The 22,889-nt window shown below is 38.9% G+C and overlaps 1 protein-coding gene across 9 annotated transcripts in view; it reads left to right on the top strand.

The window, feature by feature from the left end:
* ralgapa2 (Ral GTPase activating protein catalytic subunit alpha 2) overlaps positions 1–22,889 on the top strand; it is a 178,078-nt gene that overhangs the window by 50,780 nt on the left and 104,409 nt on the right. For 4 of the 9 annotated variants that reach the window (XM_061843198.1, XM_061843202.1, XM_061843201.1 and 1 more), the window contains 13 exons: positions 81–263; positions 2,166–2,282; positions 5,874–5,956; positions 6,054–6,144; positions 6,254–6,427; positions 9,274–9,444; positions 10,018–10,211; positions 10,337–10,435; positions 11,318–11,473; positions 17,450–17,578; positions 18,051–18,179; positions 19,231–19,289; positions 19,451–19,559. In XM_061843198.1, the coding sequence (XP_061699182.1) occupies positions 81–263; positions 2,166–2,282; positions 5,874–5,956; positions 6,054–6,144; positions 6,254–6,427; positions 9,274–9,444; positions 10,018–10,211; positions 10,337–10,435; positions 11,318–11,473; positions 17,450–17,578; positions 18,051–18,179; positions 19,231–19,289; positions 19,451–19,559 (1,694 nt within the window). The remainder of the gene's footprint in view (positions 1–80; positions 264–2,165; positions 2,283–5,873; positions 5,957–6,053; positions 6,145–6,253; positions 6,428–9,273; positions 9,445–10,017; positions 10,212–10,336; positions 10,436–11,317; positions 11,474–17,449; positions 17,579–18,050; positions 18,180–19,230; positions 19,290–19,450; positions 19,560–22,889) is intronic. The other 5 variants (XM_061843199.1, XM_061843203.1, XM_061843207.1 and 2 more) reach the window with 3 other exon arrangements.

Below are 22,889 nucleotides of genomic sequence, written 5' to 3'. Positions count from 1 at the left end.
TTGAGGTTAAACGAGCAAATAATGAAAAATCCAGGAAATTACCAAAATAATGCTGAAACAGACAAATGTTCTCTCCTTAGCAGGAATGATTCAGGACTCCCAGAAGGCAGCGGCAGTGGCACGTTACTTCTCTCTAAGTTGGAGGAAGCAAGGAGACCTTAGTGGTGCAGGAGTTCAGGAACCCATGAGGATTCGTTCTGCCACCACATCGGGTGCCCCTGGTGTGGAGAAGGCCCGCAACATTGTCCGACAGAAGGCTTCTGGTAGGTACATTTGTTATGACAAATTTGTCATTATAAATTGAGACATTTTCCATATTTAATGATAGCACTCCTTGAAATTATTCATCAAGTAAATTGAAATTGTATTTCCCTGTTCACAGCAATTTTAGAGCAGTTATTGCTATTTTATTATCTAGGCTCAAGTATGACTACAATGCAAAAATTATGTGAGGCTGTCGTACATCATTTATGTGAACATTTTCTTGATCTTCTCTACCTTTGTGTAAAAATGTCTGGTACTGTCAGACGTATTGACTGCACTGAGATTATATTATGAGCTATTGAAAGGCCAAACACCAATGACGGAGAGCTCCAGAAGATGGGCCCTCATTGCTCTCTCAAATGATTGCCCACTGACTCCATTTCCATTTCTTGACATTATGTCAAAGGCCGGTTTAGGATGTCCATTGTTACAGGTTCAGTCCAGACACAACAATGGTCGTTATCTGATGGAGTTCTGGCAGGCTAATTATAAATTGAGGAGAGTAACTAGCTAAAATACATGTCAACGCACGTATGAGTTTGTGGTCTTTTAGACCGAATCTCAATGGTAAAGATAAAGAGAGACAATCCCATTTTTTTTTCACGATTACCCCTAATGCTCTGAAATGACGAACTTGTTGAACAAGGAACAGCATTTGAGCCTGAAGAATAAAAATCTTAATTGTGTGTATTTGTGTGCGTGGGTGTGTGCATATGTAATATATTCAAGACAATTGCTTCAAATTCCCTTCCCTTTCTTTGACCCTAATTGGATTTCTCCCCCAATGATTTTCAAAGGCCCGAGCAGCCCTTCTCTCTACTCCTCCGAAAGAACCTGCACACATTAATTGCATGACTTTTTGATAGTCTCATTAAGAGTGTAATGATTGCTTATTAATATGCATGAATGGCAAACAGTGGTGAGCTGTAGCAGCAACAAAGTATCTCCCACTGAAAGAACTAATTAAAGTGTAGCGAAAGAAAAAAACAGCTGTCCCCATTGCCCACGTTGACATTAGGATTGAAGTACCATTCACATCTCATGGCAATGCCTTATCATTGACAACTGTCAGAACTTGGCCTTTCTCAGTCATGGATATACAAACTATTATTGTTTTGTGTGAACAAGTTTTATTGCGCGAGTAGAGTGAACTAATTTAAATCTAAATTGTGTTACTATTTTACTCTTCAATGTAAACATGAGAACAACAACTATTTTAAGAATTTCTGTATAGGCTATCATGTAAGATTATATATTTAACATTATCCATTTTTGTGACTTGTGGTTTAGGATTGTATCGCCCAGTTCTCTTAAAAAATGCATTAATTGGATTGATTTTTTTTTCTTTTTTTTATACATACAATACTTCATAATTATTGAATACTGTCTTTATTCTCTTTATTCCTTCCTTTATTCACATTCTGTTCCTTTTTTTGCTGATGGAAGCTAAACGAAGCCAGTCCATCAGCAACTGTGTTCACCTATGCGAAGCTTTGCCCACTACTAAAAGCGTTCCTATGCTGCTTCACACTGTGACCTCTTTCTTGCCTGGTATCGCTTCTGGTAACTCTGCTTGCTCTCACAGACTCTCAGGTAAAGTGGATTCAGAGAGCTGAATGTACAGTATTTGTGTGTTTGTGGCCTCCAGCCATTGTATGTCATCCACGTTTCATTGTCCCATCATAAGCTGTCTCCTGTAACACTACCTGGTGCAGACAGATTTGAGCAGTTCCACCGACTCTCCTGTGGAGAAAAAACTTGGACTTATATGTGTACATTGCCACTGCATGTGTGCATGCCTAGAGTGTGTTTGTTGTGTTTACAGATCAGGATTTGAATACAGATTGAATGATCATGTCACACTTGCCTTATTTTATGTTGTCTTCTGCCCCGTTGACCAGATGTAGAAGAGAGTCAGCTGTCAGAATGTGGGGAAGAGCTAGGAGGAGGAGATAGCCCGCTTCCACGTAGCAGCAGCACCTCAGACATTACGCAGCAACTCTCAGACACTTTACAAGGTACCAACATAGAGTTCCAGTGTTTGCGCCATTCATGATTAATTTTTTCGTTTGTATGTTTTTCTTTTTTTTTCATTTAAATGTTCGGGTCATTCTGCCGATTTCAGTTTTTCATAAAGAAAACTTATGTAAATGCAAAAGTGATGATGATCAATGATGATTGTATTTATTAAAGGGGGAAAATCCTTCCTAACTATCCCTGTGTAAAAAGATAATTGGATATGGAGGAACTAAGCAGATTTTTTTTTTTCCTTCATGGATAATCTTTTTGTAGTGACAGCGGTGCCTCTCCCAAATTTAAAATATTTTGATTTGAGCAACAGCACTGCTATGGCAAATACCCACCTTGTGCGTCAACTCAAATACAGTGTCAGGAAGAAGTGTCTCATAAAATGTAGTCTCATCTTTGTCTCAATCACAACAAATAAACTGTGCTTTAATCAATCCCACCCAAAAGATTATTCATTTATTCCTTCATTCGTTGTCCAAACTGATTATCCGGTGAGCTGGAGCCTACGCCAGCTAACTGGTCGAGATACAGGGTAAACTGGACCAACCTTCAAAAACCCAGAGGCACGGAGAGAACATGGAAACTCCACACAGATGAGGCTGGATTTTAACCTGGATCCTCAGGAATCTGAGGCACATATGCTATCCAGTCACCCACCGAGGTGCCCCAAAATATTATATATTTTTAGAGAGCACAGCATGTAGGATTCGCAGGACTGTGAGAAAACTCTGAATGAACCCTTGATTTTTTTGTCTATGTTGCTATGGAACCCTAACCTTCACTTCCCGTTTAGTTCAATATGCTTTAAATATGCTTGTTCGTTAAAGGGCACCACATCTTTTTTTACGCATATAAATTTTACATAAGGGGACAAAAAATCTCGATCGATCTCCGTACTGTACTTAGAAGCCTCAATACATTAATAAAATAAGACTTCTCGATTACAATGGTTTTCCAGTCATACTGGAACAATACAAAACAGAACAGGAAACGGAATTTCATAGAAAATATAATTAAATCTCAAAAAGAAACATACAGGGAAACAATGTAGAGGAATTTTACAACCCTCAAAAAAAAAAAAGAAATTCATGATAATGGTAAAAGAAAGGAAAAATGGGTATACGTAAAGAAAAATTAGGACTTTGTGTGTGGCTGGACTTGAAATAAGTGTGAATAAGTTACAGTGTGTTGAGCTAGCACAAGGTTCTAACTTATGTGAAGGTAGTATTGTACCCCAAAATTAATAGGCACTAATTTTGTACATTTTGACAATCATTGTCATGCTCTACCCACAACCGTAGATCAGGTGGCCCTGGGGATGGTCTATTGTCAAGCATAACAGGAGAGGAAAGAGGCAGCTTCAGACAAGGAAAAAGGGCAAGAAAAAAGGAAAGCAAAACAGATGGAAAAAGGAAAAAAAAGTTCTTCACGCATTCTATGGGAGAATGCAACCTTTTCTCTTTCTGCCTTTTCATTGACCCGCCAGTAAATCAGAGCGCTTACGCTTGGGTGGAAGCATAACTTGTCCCTTTAGCAGTAGCTTCTCTGGTTGCCTCGCGGTGGACAAGTAGACGCTGGGAAACGGAGGCACCATCCCAGGTTTCGCGTTGGCCTAACTGCATGGTTCAGCAGGCACCTCTAAGAGGCGGGGGATGTGAAGAAGACCACACTCATCAACTTGGATTCAATCTCCAGATTGGCCCATAAAATGGTTTTAAAATTCTAAAACATTCCCAACTCTGTACTCTCCCACACTTAAGAAAGAAATAGAATAACAAATTACTGGAAATATGATGAATGATTGTTTATAACTCTCGCACAGGCGCTAAACTAGTGTTCTTGGCACAATCAGTTTTTACAGGTTGATATCAAAGCAAATGGCACATTCAGAAGAAGCAAATTCGGAAGGCAACCTGTGAACACACAATCATACAGTTATCACGGTATGGTTTTAGAGAAGGGGTGTCAAACTCAAATTCACAAAGGGCCAAAATTTTAAATTGAACAAAGCCGCGGGCCAAGGTTGAACAAATGAACCTTTTAATATGGAATCAAACAAGTGTGTAATACTTGTCATACCGGCGGATCAGCTGCGACATTCATTTTAAATTGCCTCGCGGGCCAAATATAATTACACCGCGGGCCAAATTTGGCCCGCAGGCCAGAGTTTGACCCCTGTGTTGTAGAACATTCTACGTTTTTTTTTTATCAGAAACGTTTGTCATTTTAATGTCCACAGGAAATGTTTCTAACCAGCAATTGGGGTGATCGTGTTCCATCGTTTTAACAGCCATCAATCACTTCCTCCGGAATGAGGAACTTTTCTTGCGTCACATGATATAAACCAGGTTTCCTGTGTCTTGTGAAACTGACTGATTAGCGCATCTGTCTCACAGGTCTGAGGACCTGGATTCAAATCTCCGCCCCACCTATGTGGAGTTTGCATGTTCTCCCTGTGCCTGCGTTCAAACTCGAGATAAGAACATTGTATGGTAGCAGTGAACTCAATTCACTTCACAATAGCAACACTATTAGTTAACAATTCTTCAAAAAAAGGGATCAAGGTGTTTATTGTGAAGACCATCATACCATGTGAATTTAAAACAAACATAGCTTAGCCTTTCAGTCTGCTAGCTGAAAGCTAACAGTAATTAGCATCTATGTTTTGGTGTTTTAACCCTTGAAGTAACAGATTTTTTAAATCCTGCATTAACAACATGTAGACTGACTATATGACAGTACTCACATTCATACATCTTTAATACTTAGAACGACTTATCTTTAGTCCCACGTGAGCTCTATGCATGAAACGCCTCGCTGATTTGGCTGCTAAATCCATGCAGGACTGCATGCAGCTGGGCTTGTCCTGCCCAGAAGCCAGCAGGAGTCATAGTAACAGTATGTCTCTATGTCCATATGGCCAAGGGGGGCACGCCAGAATTTGCAACATTCACTTGATGCAATGTGACAAAAACTGTTTAATTATTTTTAATTTTATGGAAGTATCGCTTTACATTTTTAATGAAGTACAGAATAAGTGCAATATAGTACAATATACTGCTATTTTATCTCCCTAAAATACACGTTACAGCAATTTTAAGGGGTTTCTTGGGAGGAGGTTGGAACGGATTAATGGGATTTTTAATAATTTCAATAGAAAATGATCATTGCCTTTTTATTTGTGACCCTGGTCACGGAATTAATTTAACTCAGATCTCAAGGTACCACTGTATTAAATTAACTTTTTTTTCTGGTTTTGTATTGATGTTCGTGTACAGTGGTATATTAAAGCTCTAGAGAGGTATAATACCAACTTCAACAATGAGGTGTTTGGTAACTAAGCAAGATGGCATTATTTTAATTTCCTGAGAAGTACTATACTGTATGGAGAAACAGTCTGAGGGTGCCTGCGAGGAAATAACGTGGGTGTCTTTAATCATGCTTATCTATTCGTAATTGGCTTGGACAAGGACAAAGTCATACTGTAGATGTGTAATGCATTATGAGCATACATATGTTTATTTCACCACCTTATCTATGATCTATCTCTTTCTCAAATTATCTCATGTCTCACTCTCTAGCCCAGAAGAGAGAGCATTCACCTACTTCCTGTGGTTATGATAATGGACCATATGAGAGACAAGAGGCCAGTGAACCGCCAGTTGTGAGAAACCTATTCGTACCATAATGTCATATCATAGGTGTAGAAATAGCCTGGATGACAATGATTAAATATCCTTTATATTTTCTCATGCTCGTAGATCCTGATCCGCCGAAGCAGCAGTCCATCTGAAACAGAAAATAATGTTGAGGGGTACCATCACCACGCAAGGGCCAAGCTCAGAGAGAAAAGTTAGATTAAAGTCTCTATTTATGTCCTTATCTTTTGATTTGTTTACCTTAAAAACTATAATGTTCCATTTGATGCACCACACCCGCTTGGCTTCTCTTCCCTTCCCAGGTGAGAGTGTGAGCAGCGAGACATCAAATGGCTGCCTCAACGAAACTGAAATCACCTGGCAGGTGTTTGACGAGGAGCCTGAAAGTCAGTCCACCCATTCAACCCACATGGATGTGACCACTGACCCACAAAGCCAGCGCAGTTTGCTGCTCAGCCACTATGAGGCTTTAGCAGGTTATGAATCACATACAATGTCCTCCGAACATGTTTTTTTTTTTTTTTGGATGATTTAACTGCAGGGGACTCATTTGAAAGGTGAACATATGGTAGTGCAATGAAAATGTAATTGCCCCATTCTCAAATTCCAATTTTGAGGATAATTTCCACAAATTAGGATTTTTTTTCCACAGGAAAATAAATACTTATAGCTAGCTGGCTCAGTGTGGGGAAAAAAGTGATTGTCAATAAGAATAGAATTATCATCATTATTATTACTATATTATTATTATATATCTATTTATTTAATACAAGTCTGGTTTACACGACACAAAAAAGAAAAAAATAAATTAATCATGCAAGAATAGTTGTTTTCTATTTTTAGTCTCTCACTTGCATCTGGCTGACTTCTTTTAAAAAAAATATGTCCATCGATTAAAAACCAGATATTTGCAAACAGTGTTTTATTTGGAGTCCTAACTTAAACTAGCCTTTAACTAAATATAGCACATGTAGTTATGGCAACGAAAGCGACTTGCTGCTGCCAGCAAATAAACACCGACACTGCAAAATTTCCAACTCTTAAAAAATAAAAATAAGGAATAAACTAATCTTGGTTTTGGACAATTTTCACGTGTTTTTGGCAATTTCTTACTTTAAATATTAGACAAAGGTTGAGCCAGGGGAATATCTTTTTTTTTTTTAACACCTCACTGGTAATTTTGTATTTTTTACATGATTCACCTAATTTGAATTTGTTTTGACTCCAAGTAAAATATTCTTGGCAAATTGAGTTTTTCCAGCACATATAATTTTTTTCTGCCACAAACACTTAGAAAAAAACCCCACCCCATATGAACACACCTTATCTTGACGTTACATACTTCACGGCGATATTTCATACTGCATCAGATCTGTACACTAGGCAGAAAGTCTTTGCTAGTCACTTACGTAGCAATAGCTATAAGTGTATAACTAGCTTATTAGCTAATAGATACGCAGTACGCACCATGACGGGCTCCTGCCGAGTCAGTGCCAACACTTACAGTACTTCAAGAGGCACTTAGCATCACCGTTTTATCAACTGTCATTTCATAGCTTGTGTCACGGTTGTAAATCATCGGTTGTCATGACACAGGAGGGTTTAACTACAGACATGAAGAGTTTTTGTCGTAAATATTGAACACATTCATTATTTAAGATTGCCAGCCCGGACCTTTTTTGGAGCCTAAAATTGGGACAAATGCACTCTTAACACACATCAGAGCTAAAGACAATCTTCTAGGATAATCTTATAAGGTGTAAGTCTGACTTCCGTTTGATATGCATTGTGAGGAACGTGCAGGATTGGCACAAAAACAAGCTAATTGTCTTTGTGTCTGTCCTGGCCCTAAATGAAGGTAAGGGAAGTCTGCAGTTCTTCAGATGTTGTCCTGGGTTCCTTTGTGACCTCCTGGATGAGTTTTTGTGTTCTCATGGTGTAATTTTTGTCAGCTGGCCACTTGTGGAAAGGTTCACCACTTCAATGTTTTCTCCATGCCAGGATAATAGCTCTCCCTCTGGTTCGCTGACATCCTAACGCTTTAGAAATGCCTTTTCTATCCTTTTCCAGACTGATTTAAGAGATCTGGTTTTAATTGGGCTTGTGTGTAATCAGTAAATGGGGAGCTGTCGCTCAATACAGGAAGAGCAGGTTGTGCAGCGACCAAAGGCTTCGGTTTATGACTCTCCACATGTCGAGGTGTCCTTGGTCGAGACTGAACCCTAATTTGCTCTCCAGTGTGCCTGCCAGCACTTTGCATGGCAGCAGTCACCCACTTTGTGTATGAATGCGTGTGTGAGTGGGTGAACGTCAGGCTTTGTAAAGCACTTTGTGCCTTGTGATGGTGAAGATAAAGTGCTATATAAGGGCAGTCCACTTGCCATTTCCAATCAGTAAAAATTTGCCAAAATTTGTGATTAGCTACAATTCATTCATGATTTCACAAGGGGGGTAATTATTACACAGGGCCTGGTAACTGAATAATTTTTCTTTTCCTTAATAAATGATATCATTTGAAAACTGAATTATAAAGGCATTTCGGTTATATTTGTATGATGCATACATCCACTAGATGATCCTAAAGTGGGGAAAACTGCAAAAATATAATGTAAGAATGGGAGCTACTACTTGTTTGCAGCACTATAGATAGCCATTATTTTGCCTCCCTTCTTTGATCTCTTTGGATCGTAATATTTTGTTGCACATTTTCCCCTCCCCACCCCCCATTTTTGTCAGCCACATTCTATTTAAGTGATATCTTGACTGAGCAGGTATGGAGATTCTCAAGCTTAGGTGTGGTCAGTGAAAATGAACTCAATATTCCCAAAGATGTGATTAGCCACAGTTCATTCATGGTTCAACAAAGGGGAAATTACTTTTTTCACACAAGGCCAGGTAGCTTTGAATGTTTCTCCTCTAATTAAACAATATTGCCGTTTAATGAAAGCATTTCATGTCTACTTGTTTAATTTGTCTGAAATGTACTTGCTTGTACTTGAAATGTAAATGCTCTTAAACATCAAAGTGCGGAAAATGAAAAAACTTAATTCGAGAAGGTGGCAAATACCTTTTCACTGTATTACTGTTGTACAATAGGTACTTTTGTTTTTGGTTGCTTTGTAAAAACTGGGGGTAGTATTTTTGCAGCATGAATGACTGACAAAGTAAAGAAAGTCAGTGTGCAGCTCAAGTGAGACTTATTTGTGACCCTGACACGATTGTGATTTTTGTTTGCTTGTGATCACGATCATCATGAAGGTTTTGTCTTTGTCATTCTGCTCCCTTCCCCAAACTCAATTTTATCCCTGTTCCTTGTTTATAGGTCCTGAGTTCTCTCCCCACTCTTCACCCCCTCCCCAACACCACAACCACTTCCACTACCCTCAGAAACCCCCCGCCTCCCCAGCCCTCGTGGTGCACACTGAGTGCCCGCAGGATTGCCCCCTGGATGACAACATTCATCAGTCTGTCTTACATATGCCACACCACTTGGGTACTGCTCCATAGCTGCTACTCATTACTGAGCCATGCACCCCACTTTTTAGCCTCAGCTGTGCCATTTTAACCTCATTTGTACATCTTTTGCTTCATTGAATTGAAATTATTGGTAAAAGACATTTGCATAAATTACTTCAACTTTACCTCATGTGCTTCACTGGAAGTATTTTCTCTTCCCTATCATTTAATCCCTCTTCTCTTCACTGCTCTGTTGCCCACTTAGTGGTGCTGTCTTCCAACAAATCCAGAAGAACTCGTTTGGCTGTTGCATGTGACCATTTATGTTTTCCAGAAGTACTACAGTATTTTTACAGCTCAGCTCTGAGTGGACAAGGATTTAATCAACTAGTGATGACATTATAACCTTTTAATTACAAAATTACATTATAAATTGCTTTTACAGTTTGAATGTCATTCTGCACTGACTGATTAAATCCTATATCTCATTGAAAAACGTTTTGACTCACACTACGACAGTCACAATGGGAAATCTGGTTGTTGCCAAAAGGAAGTTTATGATAAAAAAAATTTTCGTTTGTTTTCTGCTTTCTCCTTTTTCACCATGCAGATAGCAGTGAATGTCTGACTGATGATGTCAGCATAATAGCGGGTGGGACCCTGACAGGATGGCATGCTGATTCAGCTTTTGTCCTTTGGCGGAGGATTTTGGGTATCCTCGGAGATGTCAACAACATCAGATGCCCAAAAATTCATGCTAAAGTCTTTTCTTATCTCTATGAGCTCTGGCAAAAACTTGCTAAGGTAAAGTGGAAAGCCCGTCAATCGTTCATATCATTAAAAATACTAAACTTCATCACATGCCATTTCCGCCAGAATTGACTCTCGTTGATTGTTTTAACTGGTCAATGTTAAATTTGTGCTTACAGATTCGAGACAACCTTGGAATCAGTGTGGACAACCAATCTTCTCCTCCCCAGCCAACTTTCATTCCTCCCCTCCGTATGTTCGCTTCCTGGCTCTTCAGGGTAACCAACAACATAAATAACCTTTGACCACTGCAGTCAATGTTACTAGTTCCGCAGAAGCATGATATTAAAAAAATGTGCAACAAAAAATGTTATCTTGAAAAAAAAAAAAAATCACGAGCAACTCATTTGAATGCTGTCTTAATCCATGTTCACCACAAAAAATCTTGAAGTAATGCACACAAAGTTGGTAGAATATCCTTGGACAGATGTGACAAAAGTGAAGCATTTTTGCAAAGTCTGGTAATCTCTACGTGATGTATACAAGAAACAACACTTTACCTTTTATGAAACATAGAGGAGGCTCTGGGCTGTTTTTATGGATCCAGCACAGGAAATCTCAAGACTATCTAAGTATTCCCAAACAAAATGTGCTGCTTGGTGTCAGAAACATCAAGCTCAGTCACAGGTGATGGGCTCTTCAATAGATATTGACTCACCCAAAAGAGATAAAAACACCCTAAAATGATGAAAAGCAAAACATTCAACTATTGTATTGTACTAAAAAAGGAAATGCCTGCTATTCTATATTTCATTTTTAGCAAACTTATTTTTACTATGACTTTTTGTCACCACCACTTTTTGTTTCTGTGTAGTTATCAAAATGTTGGTAAAGGCAAAATCTTTGACACTGTTCTTACACTGGATTTCACTAGTTTGAGCAATTTCATCTTATTTTGAAAAGTTGTAAAATGTACAATTGAACATTTTTTATTTTATTTTTTAAATAATCTGTGGATAAGAAAGAACATAAGTTGACTCAAATCAGCTGTGGTAAATTCAATGAAAAAAATGACAAGTATCTTTTGAGCTGCAAGAGCAATTAGACTTATGCACAGTTTTCACTAGAAACCTTTTCTTTCTTCCCCGCATTCCTCACAGGCCACCATGCTACCAGCAGAATACAAAGCAGGGAAACTTCAGGCCTATAAGATGATCTGTGAGATGATGACAAGACACCAGGATGTCCTCCCTAACATTGACTTCCTTGTGCACCTCTACCACATCATGCACAAAGGCTTTACTAGCAATGATCAGGTATGACCAGCAGGGCGCACCACTGTAACAGCATTCTATTTTATTTCTGCACATGTGGCTCAACCACAGTGATCTTTGGGTTCTTCTTTACCTCTCTCACCAAAGCTTTTCTCCCCAATTGCTCAGTTTGGCCGGACAGCCAGCTCTCGGGAGGGTTCTGGTTGTCGCAGACATCTTCCATTTAAGGATTACTGGAGGCCACTGTGCTCATAGGAACCTTAAGTGTAGCATTTATTTTTTTTTTTTTGCAAATTTGGCAAGATCTGTACCTTGCCACAATTTTGTCTCTGAGATCTTCAGACAGTTCCTTTGAACTCATGACTCTCATTTGCTCTGACATGCACTTTGAGCTGTAAGTCCTTATAGACAAGTGGGTGGCTTTCCTAATCATGTCCAATCCATATCATCTAACACAGCTAGACTCCGATGAACGTATTGAACCATCTTAAGGACCACCAGAAGAAATGGGCAGCACCCAAATTAAATGTATGAGTGTCACAGCAAAGGGTCTGAATACTTATGGCTGTGTAATATTTCAGTTTTTCTTTTTTTGGTTAAAAAAAATCAACAATTGCTTTTTTTCCTTGTCAATATTGGGTGCTGCATGTGTAGATCAATGAGGAAAAAAATGAACTTCAATGATTTTAGCACATGGCTGCAATATAACAGAGTGAAAATTTTAAGGGTATTTGAATACTTTCAAGACCTACTATATTAACTAGTACACCGAATTAAAAAATATATAAATTCAAAAATTGTGTTTTTGCTCCCAATTTTCATCATTAACAGAACTTAAAAGATTTCTTTCAAATATTGTCCAATTCTACATCTCTTAGTGAGTACTTGTGCTTTCCCAAGCTAAATCTTCTCCACCTCAACTCTTGCATATCCAGATGCTGATTAGACAATGTGATTATTGCACAGGTGTTCTTTGGGCTGCCCACAATATAAGGCTGCTCTAAAATGTGCAGTTTCAGTCATATTTGTTGATTCAGATTCTGGTATTTAGTGTGACCCCTTTTGCCACACACAGTGCAACACATTATCTTCACATTTTTTATTGTTCGTATCCCACTGGGGCCTCCACTCCCTGAGAAGGGTTGCGTCAGGAAGGGCATCCGGCGTAAAAATTGTGCCAAACATATGTGCGTTCATCTGAGATGACACGCTGTGGCGACCCCGAAAGGGACAAGCCGAAAGAAACTTACTTATTGTGGCCTCTGACGTGGTCCACTCCTCTTCGATGGCTGTGCAAGACTGTTCGATAAAATGAATAAAATGCGCCTATATTCATTGTCCCTAACATAGGATTACATATACCATAACCGTGAGACGCTTTCTGATCATTTGTGCACAAATTCTTTGGGTATGCTAACTGGTTGTCGCAACAGCTTTCAGAGTGACTGGTCTCAGGTGATCGTGGAGGTGAAAATGTTGGGTGTGGTCCTGGGCTGGTGTGGTTACACACTGTCAGTGGTTGTGAGGTCAGTTGGATGTACAGTGAATACTCGGTTCTCGAACATCCCTGTTCTCGAAGAAATCGGTTTTCAAACGAAAATTTTGACATTTTTTTGCTTCTGATTTCAAACGAAATTATGATACTCGAAAACCCCCGAAAATAACATAACGCATGAAGTCCAACCAGCTGACCCACGACGCGCTTTGTTATTGTGAATTCCATTGCCTCAGAAGAAAAAATTTAAATCACACAACGCGTCTCGCCGGACCAGCTGGCCCACGACGCGCTTTGTCATTGTGTATAACGCAGCCTCTGTACCCAAACGTGTCCCAGTAGCTCCATTTACTGACTGTTTTTTCTTCCGATTGAGGATTATTAACCCCCAATCATGGCTCCAAGGAAGTGACGCTATATAAGTTCTTTGGGAAAAGAAAATAACTTCCCGGGGGCGAGTCAATCCCACCGAAGAGATTTGATAGTTGATAGTTTTGCATTGCTTTTTCCTTGTGAACTTTAATAATGGTCTGTTCCATTAGCATTTCAGAATTTTTTTTGTGTGTCAAAGATTTTGTTAACTCCAGTTACGAGTTAATGTTTTTGTATGTTACTTTTTGTAAAAATTGAAAAAAAAATTGTTTTAGTTCCCCTCATTATTGCTTGTTTAAAGTTATTCTGCACTTTCATTAATAAAAAAAAGTTTACAAGGCTGGGGGCCGAGTCACTACAGATACAGCAATACACTCCCAGCCTAGCCTACTCCGATACTAAAGCATACATTTTAAACAAAAAATAAATATATTTCTTAATTTATTTCAATATATAAAGTAAACTATACATGTATTTCTACTATACAGTTTATTATCAGGAAATGCTAAAAAAAAAATTCTTTAGGCTTGGAACGCACTATTTCTTTTTCCGTTAATTGTATTGGGAGATATCGATTCGGATTTTGAACAAATCTCTTCTTGAACCGCCTTCTGGAATGGATTGTAGTTGTGAACCGAGGTTGTACTGTACTGCCAAATTCTCTGGTACGGCTTTGGAAATTGCTTTTTGTAGAGAAATGAACATTCAGTTCACGGAAACAGCTCTCATGGACATTCCTGCAGTCAGCATGCCAATTGCACACTCCCTCAAAATCTATGACATTTGTGGGAGTGCCCTGTGTAGTAAAACTTCACATTTTACACACTCCTGCGGCTGATAATGCCCACATTGCATCACGTGACTCTCACATTGCCCCACACAGCACCTCTGTGTAGGCCTGAAGGCAGACCTGTGGACTGATCAAGCTATCTAATCTGTATTTTGATATGCCACATTCACGAGAAGAGTGGATGATCTTGGAAAAGACAGATTTTTAAACATTTTGAGAGTAATAGGTCTTTTGTGTACTTAGAAATAGTCTTGGTACTTTTGCGTTAAACTCATCAAAACATTTCTAGCTGTAGTGTAAAAATGTATGTATCAGTGTAGTGTAAAAATGATGATTGTGTTAGTTTTTTAGTTTTTAATACAAGCATTAGTTTTATAACCACACACATTTTCGCAGATAGAGTTACACTCTTGTAGAGTGCGAACAATTAAAATTGCCAAGAAGGATGACTATATATTTTTGTTCCATTTCACTTCCTATAAGTTAGATGTCTTTTTTTGTCCATATTGTAGGTTCAAGATGAATTTAGTGAGGGTGCAGATTTACAGTAAAAGCAGACTGCACAATGCCCTCTCTCACTTTTGAGACCAACCAGCTGTGTTGAAGAATTCTGCTTTGTTCTGGCATCTTCCAGTCTTCTTTTTATCAGATCCTTCATCATATTTAAATCTTGCCTAGCTCCACACCTTCCAGACGATGCCGCACAGAGATGAATAAAACTACCCCCACCCCAAAACAAAGCACGGGGATAAAAGTGTCGATAGGGGGTATTTTGGATACAAGTATGTGTGCGCGTGTAGTTGCCCTTCTGGCTGGGTTTCTATTCCACCTTGGCAGTAAGACAAGCTTATTAGAATGTTTTCAATATCGTTCAATAATGTTTTGAACCCCTGCCGCGTATTCGTGATTAATTAAGGGTTGACGTCTGTCGCGCTCTCCTAGACTGACAAGCCAGCCGGAGGGCCAGAATGGGCTGTGTCTGTGTGTGTGCGTGCGTGGGTGTGCGTGTGTGTGTGCGTGAGTGCGTGTGTTTGTTAAGTCTGTGAAGGAGCGGGAGGGCAGCCAGTGGATCGTAGTGTAGAGTGGAGCAATGAGAGGGGCACACTGAGGAACAAGGCAACATTCTCGTGCTTTTGTTATAGGTCTGTATAATGCATCAGGGGGCCAGAGCCAGGCTGGCCACTGAGGCATGCTCAAATTGGTCCGAGAAAAGAGTCCTCACGCCACACAATAGAGGATAGCCGCACGCCTGCTTAACATAAGAAAGTGGCTCTTACTCAACCCCTCCTCCCCTCTTCCCTGCTTTAAGCCACCCTACCCAACCCAAAAAGAGGAAAAGCATATATTTTAGTGTGTATATAAATGATCTATACCTTTTGTAGTCAGCTATGTTGTGCATATGTTCTAGATAACTATCAAATGATGGTCTTGAAATTACTTATGCTTATTATAATGTCATATTCAGATAATTGAACATATTTATAGCCTTTCAGCTTTAGCACAGATAAAGCTGTATAATGGCATAATCTGTTGTAAAATGCCCATGCTTTGTAGATAATTAGGGGGAATCCCAGTGTAAATTGTCACCATTAAATTCAGATAAGTTTAAAGGAAAATGACAGTTCCCTCGGAGAGATTGCTCCTTCAACTGACAAGAGGGACAAGGTCAGGGCCATTGTCCTTATAGTCTGCCCTACTCTATTTTCATAAAGAAATGACATACCATGACAGCAGTAATCCATCCAAGAGGTCAGTTTTTGGTGTGCAACATATTAAGTAAATGTACCTGCTCCTCTACTTGGTCCAATTACATCTTGTCACCACTTGAACAGATATTTTTCACATGCAACTCATTTTCAGAAAGCATTTTACAATTACAATATTGGGCAAATCCATTTTTGTCATTAGTTGATTTTTCCCCTTTGTTGAAAGCTGGAAACATCCATGCATTGTTTAGGGAATGAGGCTGGAGAAAAATAATTGTATTTTACTGGCAGATGTAATGGCAGACTGCACCCTGTCACCCCAGAGGCCGGCAGGTGGACAGATTTTACTCTTTTTAAAATGAGGTCAAATAAAAAGGTCTGAGATGATTCTATTCAGAGATGCTGTATGTACATTAATGCTTCTTTTGTTGGTATGGGGACCGTTCGTCTCCTAACATAGAGCCACTTGGGCCTCAACTCCCATTTCTACGCACTCCTTAAGTTTAGGCACCGAAACACTTTGCCTTTTCAATTCATTTTGTCTAAAATGCTCATTTCAGGCAATCAAGCAACAGTTTGTTGCTCACTAATTACCTCTGACTGCACTGCACATTGTGTTTCAGAGGTCAATTACCAGCAAAATGAGGGTAAAATGGACCCTCAAGCTCTTCCCAGCAATTTTCTGCAGGCTGTATATCCTGTTGGATTCACTTTCTGCTTATTACCTTCGTGTTTATTCCTGTACTTTTCAGTTCAGCTTTACTTTGTGTTTGTCAAAGCTCTGGTTTATGTGTGACAATAGAAAGATGGCAGGGTATTCCAAGAGAATTGGGGGGGGGGGGGGGGTGTATGTTTATATGTTTGCTGAGGTTCCCTGTTGGTTCAGACGTAAACAGCTTGATGTTTGAACTGTGGGATTTGTGCAGGTTTATAGCCAAGAAGACAGGTGTTTTCAGGCTGGACCTTGCCTTTGTACACAAATGCATGAGTGAGTATAAGATAAGAGCAGACGAATGAACACTTAGTGCATACTCATACGTTGCATCCCATGATACAAACCTAGACAGTATTTTACTGGTTTATCATATATTCATTTTGCCTTCTCAGCCTTGCTCCTGCTGCTTTTTACACTGCGCATTCTCGAGAAATTTATGCAACCTGCTTAGCATATGCCAATGTTGAAAGAATACCCATCTGTCACTGAGCTGCCTGTAGCTCAACAAAACAATACCATGTCTACAGCATTAATTACTGGTTTGCCTGTGTACATAAGTGTGATTCACATTTGTTAAAATCTTCCCTCTTTATCTTTCTGGGAAATCCATCTGCTGCCTCTCTTGTCCTTCTTTCTTTTCCTGCAGGATCTGAGATCTTTTACTCTCCTTGCCACACTTAAAAATTCTTAGCCTACCTGTGTGTGCGTGTGTGCGTGCGTGCGTGCGTGCGCGCGTGTCCACCATGTGACCCATTTGCAAAATATTTCTTAGTCCCACTCCAACCAAGAATCTGTCCTTGCGAAATGTACAGAGCTTATTTAATTCCAACTCTGCGCTGTTGTTTCTGGTTCCTCAAGTTTGTTATGTGTACTTTAATTCAATATTTGCTACCCAGTAATCCAGATATTGTAATAAAAGTATTTGGCTTTTTGTCTCCAGGATGCTTTGAACACCATTATCCGTTCCTGTTCTCCAAGATTCTTCTTCCTCAGCCTACCAGGCTTCACAATGCTGATCGGAGATTTCATCACTGCTGCTGCCCGCGTTCTCAGTTGTGACTCTTCAGAGGTACACTCAGACTTAAGCATTCCTTCACATTATTAAATCCTGTTTATCCCAAGCAGAAGCGTTGATACTTCATTTTTTATTGATACTAAAACTTGTAATGGCGTCCCAAAACCTTATCTCATAAAATGCTACTTGAGTTAACCCTTTTACTTGGGTCCCAAATGCACTGGTAAGCCAGAGGTGGGGTTGATTTAGATATACTGAAGTTCACTGATGGGTTGAAAGACAATTGTCTTTCACTGTACCCTTTTGTGCAAAATGTCCAGATTAAATCATAATGTATTTATAACCACTGTGTCAATAGCACTTTACACATTATTGATTAATCTTAACTAACCTTAATTTATGGACACCAAATATATGTTTTCCCTAGTATTGATATTCAGTTTTATTTTGAATTACATTTCCTTGATGTTTTATTCATTAAGTGGTTTTGTGTATATATGACTAGTATCTTTTCTGCCCGCACTAGGCTCCCAGGATGGAAGCTCAAACAATTCTTGGCTCATTAGTATGTTTCCCAAATCTTTACGTCCACATTCCAGTCCTGCGAAGTGTTACAGGCTCTGATGACATTCTTGTAGGAAATGAGGATATCAAGGTAAATCACTCAGCTGGTAACTTTCAGTCAGGTAGATGACTCATCACAGTACAAAATCAGGTCTTATCAAAGTGCTAAATGATATAAAGTGGAATACTGACTCGGGAAAGTTGTCAAATTTTGGTCTTGTTGGTCTTTATAGCTATGCAGATGATACACAGTTACAGTATATCAAGCACTGTCTCCAGATGACTGCAGTTAAATTGAGGTTTTGCTTCACTGTCTAAAACTATCCAGATGACTCAACATTTTCTTCAATTACACCACAGCAAAACTATTAAAGGTTTTCTGGCTATTAAAAAAAAAAAAGATTGTTGTTAATGAATACTTGGAGTCACTCTCTTTATAAACAAAAGACCAAGTCTGAAATTTTGGCGTGTATATCAAATCAAGTACTAAAACAGCCTTCTACCAGCTGAAGAACATATACTGTACAGGGTGAAGGCTTGCATGTGTCAAGCAGGCCAGAAGCTCATGCTTTTATCTCAAGAAGACTTGACAATTGTAATGGTCTTCTGACTGAACTTCCCCAAAAGAGCAGTAAACAGCTGCAGCTCATTCAAAATGCTGCACCTCGGGTTCTGACCAGAGTAAATAGGTCAGAATAGATTCATCCAATTTTAAAAGTCTTTACACTGTCTTCCAGTCACCTTTAGAGTTCATTTTAAAGTTCAGCTGCAATTGGGTTCCGAGCTCTTTAGACTCAAGTCAAGTAGTGGAGCACAGAGTTCAAAGCAAATGAGGTGAAGCAGCATTTAGCAGTTGTGCTGCACGCAAATGTAATAGGTTGCCAACTGAAGTGATGTCATCCCCAATTTTGAATATTTTTAAGTCTTTCTTTTCTAATGTTTTTAGAGCATTTCCACTTTGAAATTATCTTTCTTGCACTGAAGTGTAAGCTGTTTTTATTGTATTTTTATTTTTCTCTTTGCTTTATATGTTTATAAGGTCTTTTTTGTTGTTTTTAAATTCTTGCAATCATGTAAAGCATATTGAATTACCTTGTGTATGAAATGGGCTAGATGAATACAATTGCTTTTCTTCGTTTCAGGATTATCTTGTCAATATCCTGCTTGAGGCTGCAACAAAGGAACACTGTGAAGGGGCCAGGTACTGTATGTAATTACATAGTTGAAATGATGTTTTTAAGGTTGGGACTGTGTAATGGAGAGTGCCAGTGAATGCGAAATAGATACGCTTACTGTATGAAGCCATTTTCTTTGAACCAAATGTTTTTACTTTTGTATAAGTTCATATTTTTTGCACACCAGGTGTATTGCTGTCTGCAGCTTGGGCCTGTGGGTGTGCGAGGAACTGATGCAAGCAGATATCCATGATCAGGTGAAAGACGCCATCAACGTTCTGGGAGTAACACTTAAGGTTAGTGGCCAAGTGAGTGTCTATAAAGCAGAGTTGCAGTTCCAGTGTATAGTGTATTATCAATGTACTGGTACATGGTACCGTGCCTTGCAAGGGTCTTCACCACCCATTTTGTTAAATTACAACCTGTAATTAAGTTTAAATTCTGGAGACATTCTTTGGACCAGTCAAACATTTTGGAAAAAGGTTTAGTGTACTTTGAATATCAATTACATTCGTTTGTCACTTGAATAGTTTTTGTTTTTTGCTTTCATTTCAGAGTAATACACTAAATTAAACTGCATAAATAAAAATTTAAAAGAGCTGTAAATAGTGAGCTATTGTAAAACCTTTGACCGTTAGTGTACAGTGAGTACTGGAAGTATTCAAACCCCATAAAATCTTTCACTCTTTGTAATATTGCAGCCGTTTTCTAAAATTATGTATGTTTTTTCCTCATCAAAGGACACTCAATACACCATATTCACAGGGGAAAAAATGAATTGTTTACATTTTTGCAGATTTATTAAAACGCAAAAACAGAAATATCGCACAGCCATAAGTATTCAGACCCTTTGTTAACTCTGGAGCTCTTCTGACCATCCTTGAGATGATTCTGCATCTTCATTGGAGTCCAGCTTTGTTTGATTATATTGATTGAACTTCATTTGTAAAGCCACGCACCACACCTGTCTGTATAAGACCTTACAGCTTACAGTGCATGTCAGACCAAAAGAGAATCATGAGGTCAAAGGAACTGCCTGACTAGCTCCGAGAAAGAATTGTGGCAGGGCACAGATCTCGCCAAGGTTACAAAAAAAAAAATCTGATGCAGCTAAGCTTGCTAAGAGCACAGTGGCGTCCATAATCGTCAAATGGAAGACGTTTGGGATGACTAGAGCCCATACCAGAGCACCCTGTCTGGCTGAACTGAGCAATCTGGGGAGAAGAATCTTGGTGAGAGAGGTAAAGAAGAACCCAAAGATCACTGTGACTAAGCTCTAGTGATGCAGGTAGGAGATGAGAGAAAGTTTTACACAACTATTCATCACTGCAGCCCAACACCAATCAAGGCTCTGTGGCAGAGTGGCAACAATAAAGCATGATGGTGGCAGCATCATGCTGTTGGAGTGTTTTTCAGATGCAGGAACAGCACAATTGGTTGCAATGGAAGGAAAGCTCAGGGCAAACAAGTATAGAGATACCCTGGACAAAAACCTTCTCCTGAGTGCTCAAGACCTTAGACTGGGCCCACGTTTCACCTTTCAATAAGACAATGACACTAATCACACAGCTAAAATAACAAAGGAATGGTTTCAGAAAACCTCATTGAGTGTTCTTGAATGGAACAGCCAGAGCTCAGACTTTAAGCGAATTTAGCATCTCTAGAGAGATCTGAAAATTGCTGTCCACCAACGTTCACCGTCCACCCTTACAGAACTTGAAAGGATCTGGAAGGAGGAATGGCAGAGGATCCCCAAATCCAAAAAATTATTGCATCATTCCCAAAACAAGTCATGACTGTATTCATTCGAAAGCTTTTCTACTAAATATGTAGCGAAGAGTCTGAATTTTTATAGATGTGGGATAATTCAGTTTTTCTTTTTTCAATACAGTAATCCACGTTTAATCCACATTTTCAGTATATTTATTTATTGCTATATGTTAAACAAGTTACCAGTAGGTGCAGTAGATTATCAGAAAACCAAGACCCAGCATTCATGATATACGCTTTTGAGGTTGTGCAATTGGGCTATTAGTTGAAAGGGGTGTGTTAAAAAAGTAGCAGTCTCTTGTTGACTTTACAAACTCAAAACTATTTTGTACAAACTTTTTGTCTGTAGGATTTCCCAATCCTTTAAACTTGTATTTAGTCGTATGGACAGTTTTTTTATAACTGCTTCACATCTGTGTGGCACTTTCAGATGTTATTACACTCCCACGATTCCTTAACAACATTCCACAATTCGTTTACATTTCTTGGTTTTGCTTCAGAAACAGCCTTTTTGATGTCATACCATAAATTCTCAATTGGATTAAGGTCTGGGAATTGGGCATGGCATTAACTTTGTTGGTTTGGAACCAAGACTTTGCATGTTTACTAGTGTTTTTGGGGTCACTGTCTTGTTGAAACAACCCATTTCAAGGGCATGTCCTCTTCAGCATAAGGCAACATGACCTCTTCAAGTATTTTGACATATGCAAACCAATCCATGATCCCTGGTATGTGATAAGACCAACATCATAGTAAGAGAAACATGCCCATATCACGATGGTTGTACCACGATGCTTCATTGTCTTCACTATGTAGTGTGGCTTGAATTCAGAGTTTTGGTGTCGTCTCACAAACTGTCTGGGGCCCCTAGACCCTTGAAGAACAATTTTAGTCTACAAATGTTCCTCTATTTCTCCTGAGGGCAGTTGATGTGTTCTTTGGCAAATTATGGCCTCTTCTGCACATGGCTTTTTTTTTTTTTTTTTTTTAAACTGACAGATTCTTGTAAATAGGCTAGCTTCACACAGCCGTGTTCACACTGTCTTAGTACTTACAGGTAACTCCAGACTGTTTTTTTGTCATCCTGGAGCTGACCATTGGCTGAGCCTTTGCCATTCTGGTTATTCTGCGACCCTTTTCGATAGTTGTCTTTGGTCTTCTGCCACGTTTCTTTGGTTTTGCTCTCCATTTTAAGGTATTAGAGATCATTTTAGCTCAACACCCTGTAATTTTTCCACCTCTTTATTAGGTTTCCTCTCTCCAATCAAACTTTAAATCAAAGTACGCTGTAGCTCTGAACAAAGTGTTGAAATGAGGCCACCTGATTCACACCTGTTTTTAACAAAATTGATGACCTCACTGATTGAATGCCACACTGGTATTTTTTTTATCACACCCGTTTCAACAAATTCCCCCATTGCACAGCCTTAAGAGTGTGTATATCATGAATGCTGGCTCTTGCTGGTTTTCTGAGAATCTACTGCACCTCCTGGTTACCTGTTTGAGATGTAGAAATAAAAAAAATATACTGAAAACATGGATTAATCTGGTTAGTCACGCTGGACTGCTATTATTTTGAACACTACTGTAAATCTGCAAAAAGTTCAACAATTCAGCTTTTTTTTCATTCAATAAGGGTGTCTGAGAACTCTCAGACCACTGTATATATGGGGTTTGTATAAATGGATATAAATACTGAATTGAATATAGGTTGAGTAAAATGTCAACAAAAACAGAAAACAATGTTTTACAAATCCTTTTCAACCTATATTCAATTCAGTAAAGCATAAATGATATTCAGTGTTCAAACTGATATTATTTTTTGTTTTTGTAAATATTCTCTCATTTTAAATTTG

This window comes from Syngnathoides biaculeatus, chromosome 15 (genome assembly GCF_019802595.1).
Source record: "Syngnathoides biaculeatus isolate LvHL_M chromosome 15, ASM1980259v1, whole genome shotgun sequence".
Classification (NCBI taxonomy): domain Eukaryota; kingdom Metazoa; phylum Chordata; class Actinopteri; order Syngnathiformes; family Syngnathidae; genus Syngnathoides; species Syngnathoides biaculeatus.
The sequence above is the reverse complement of the archived record's forward strand: the minus strand, read 5'-3'. Positions and strand labels throughout refer to the sequence as shown.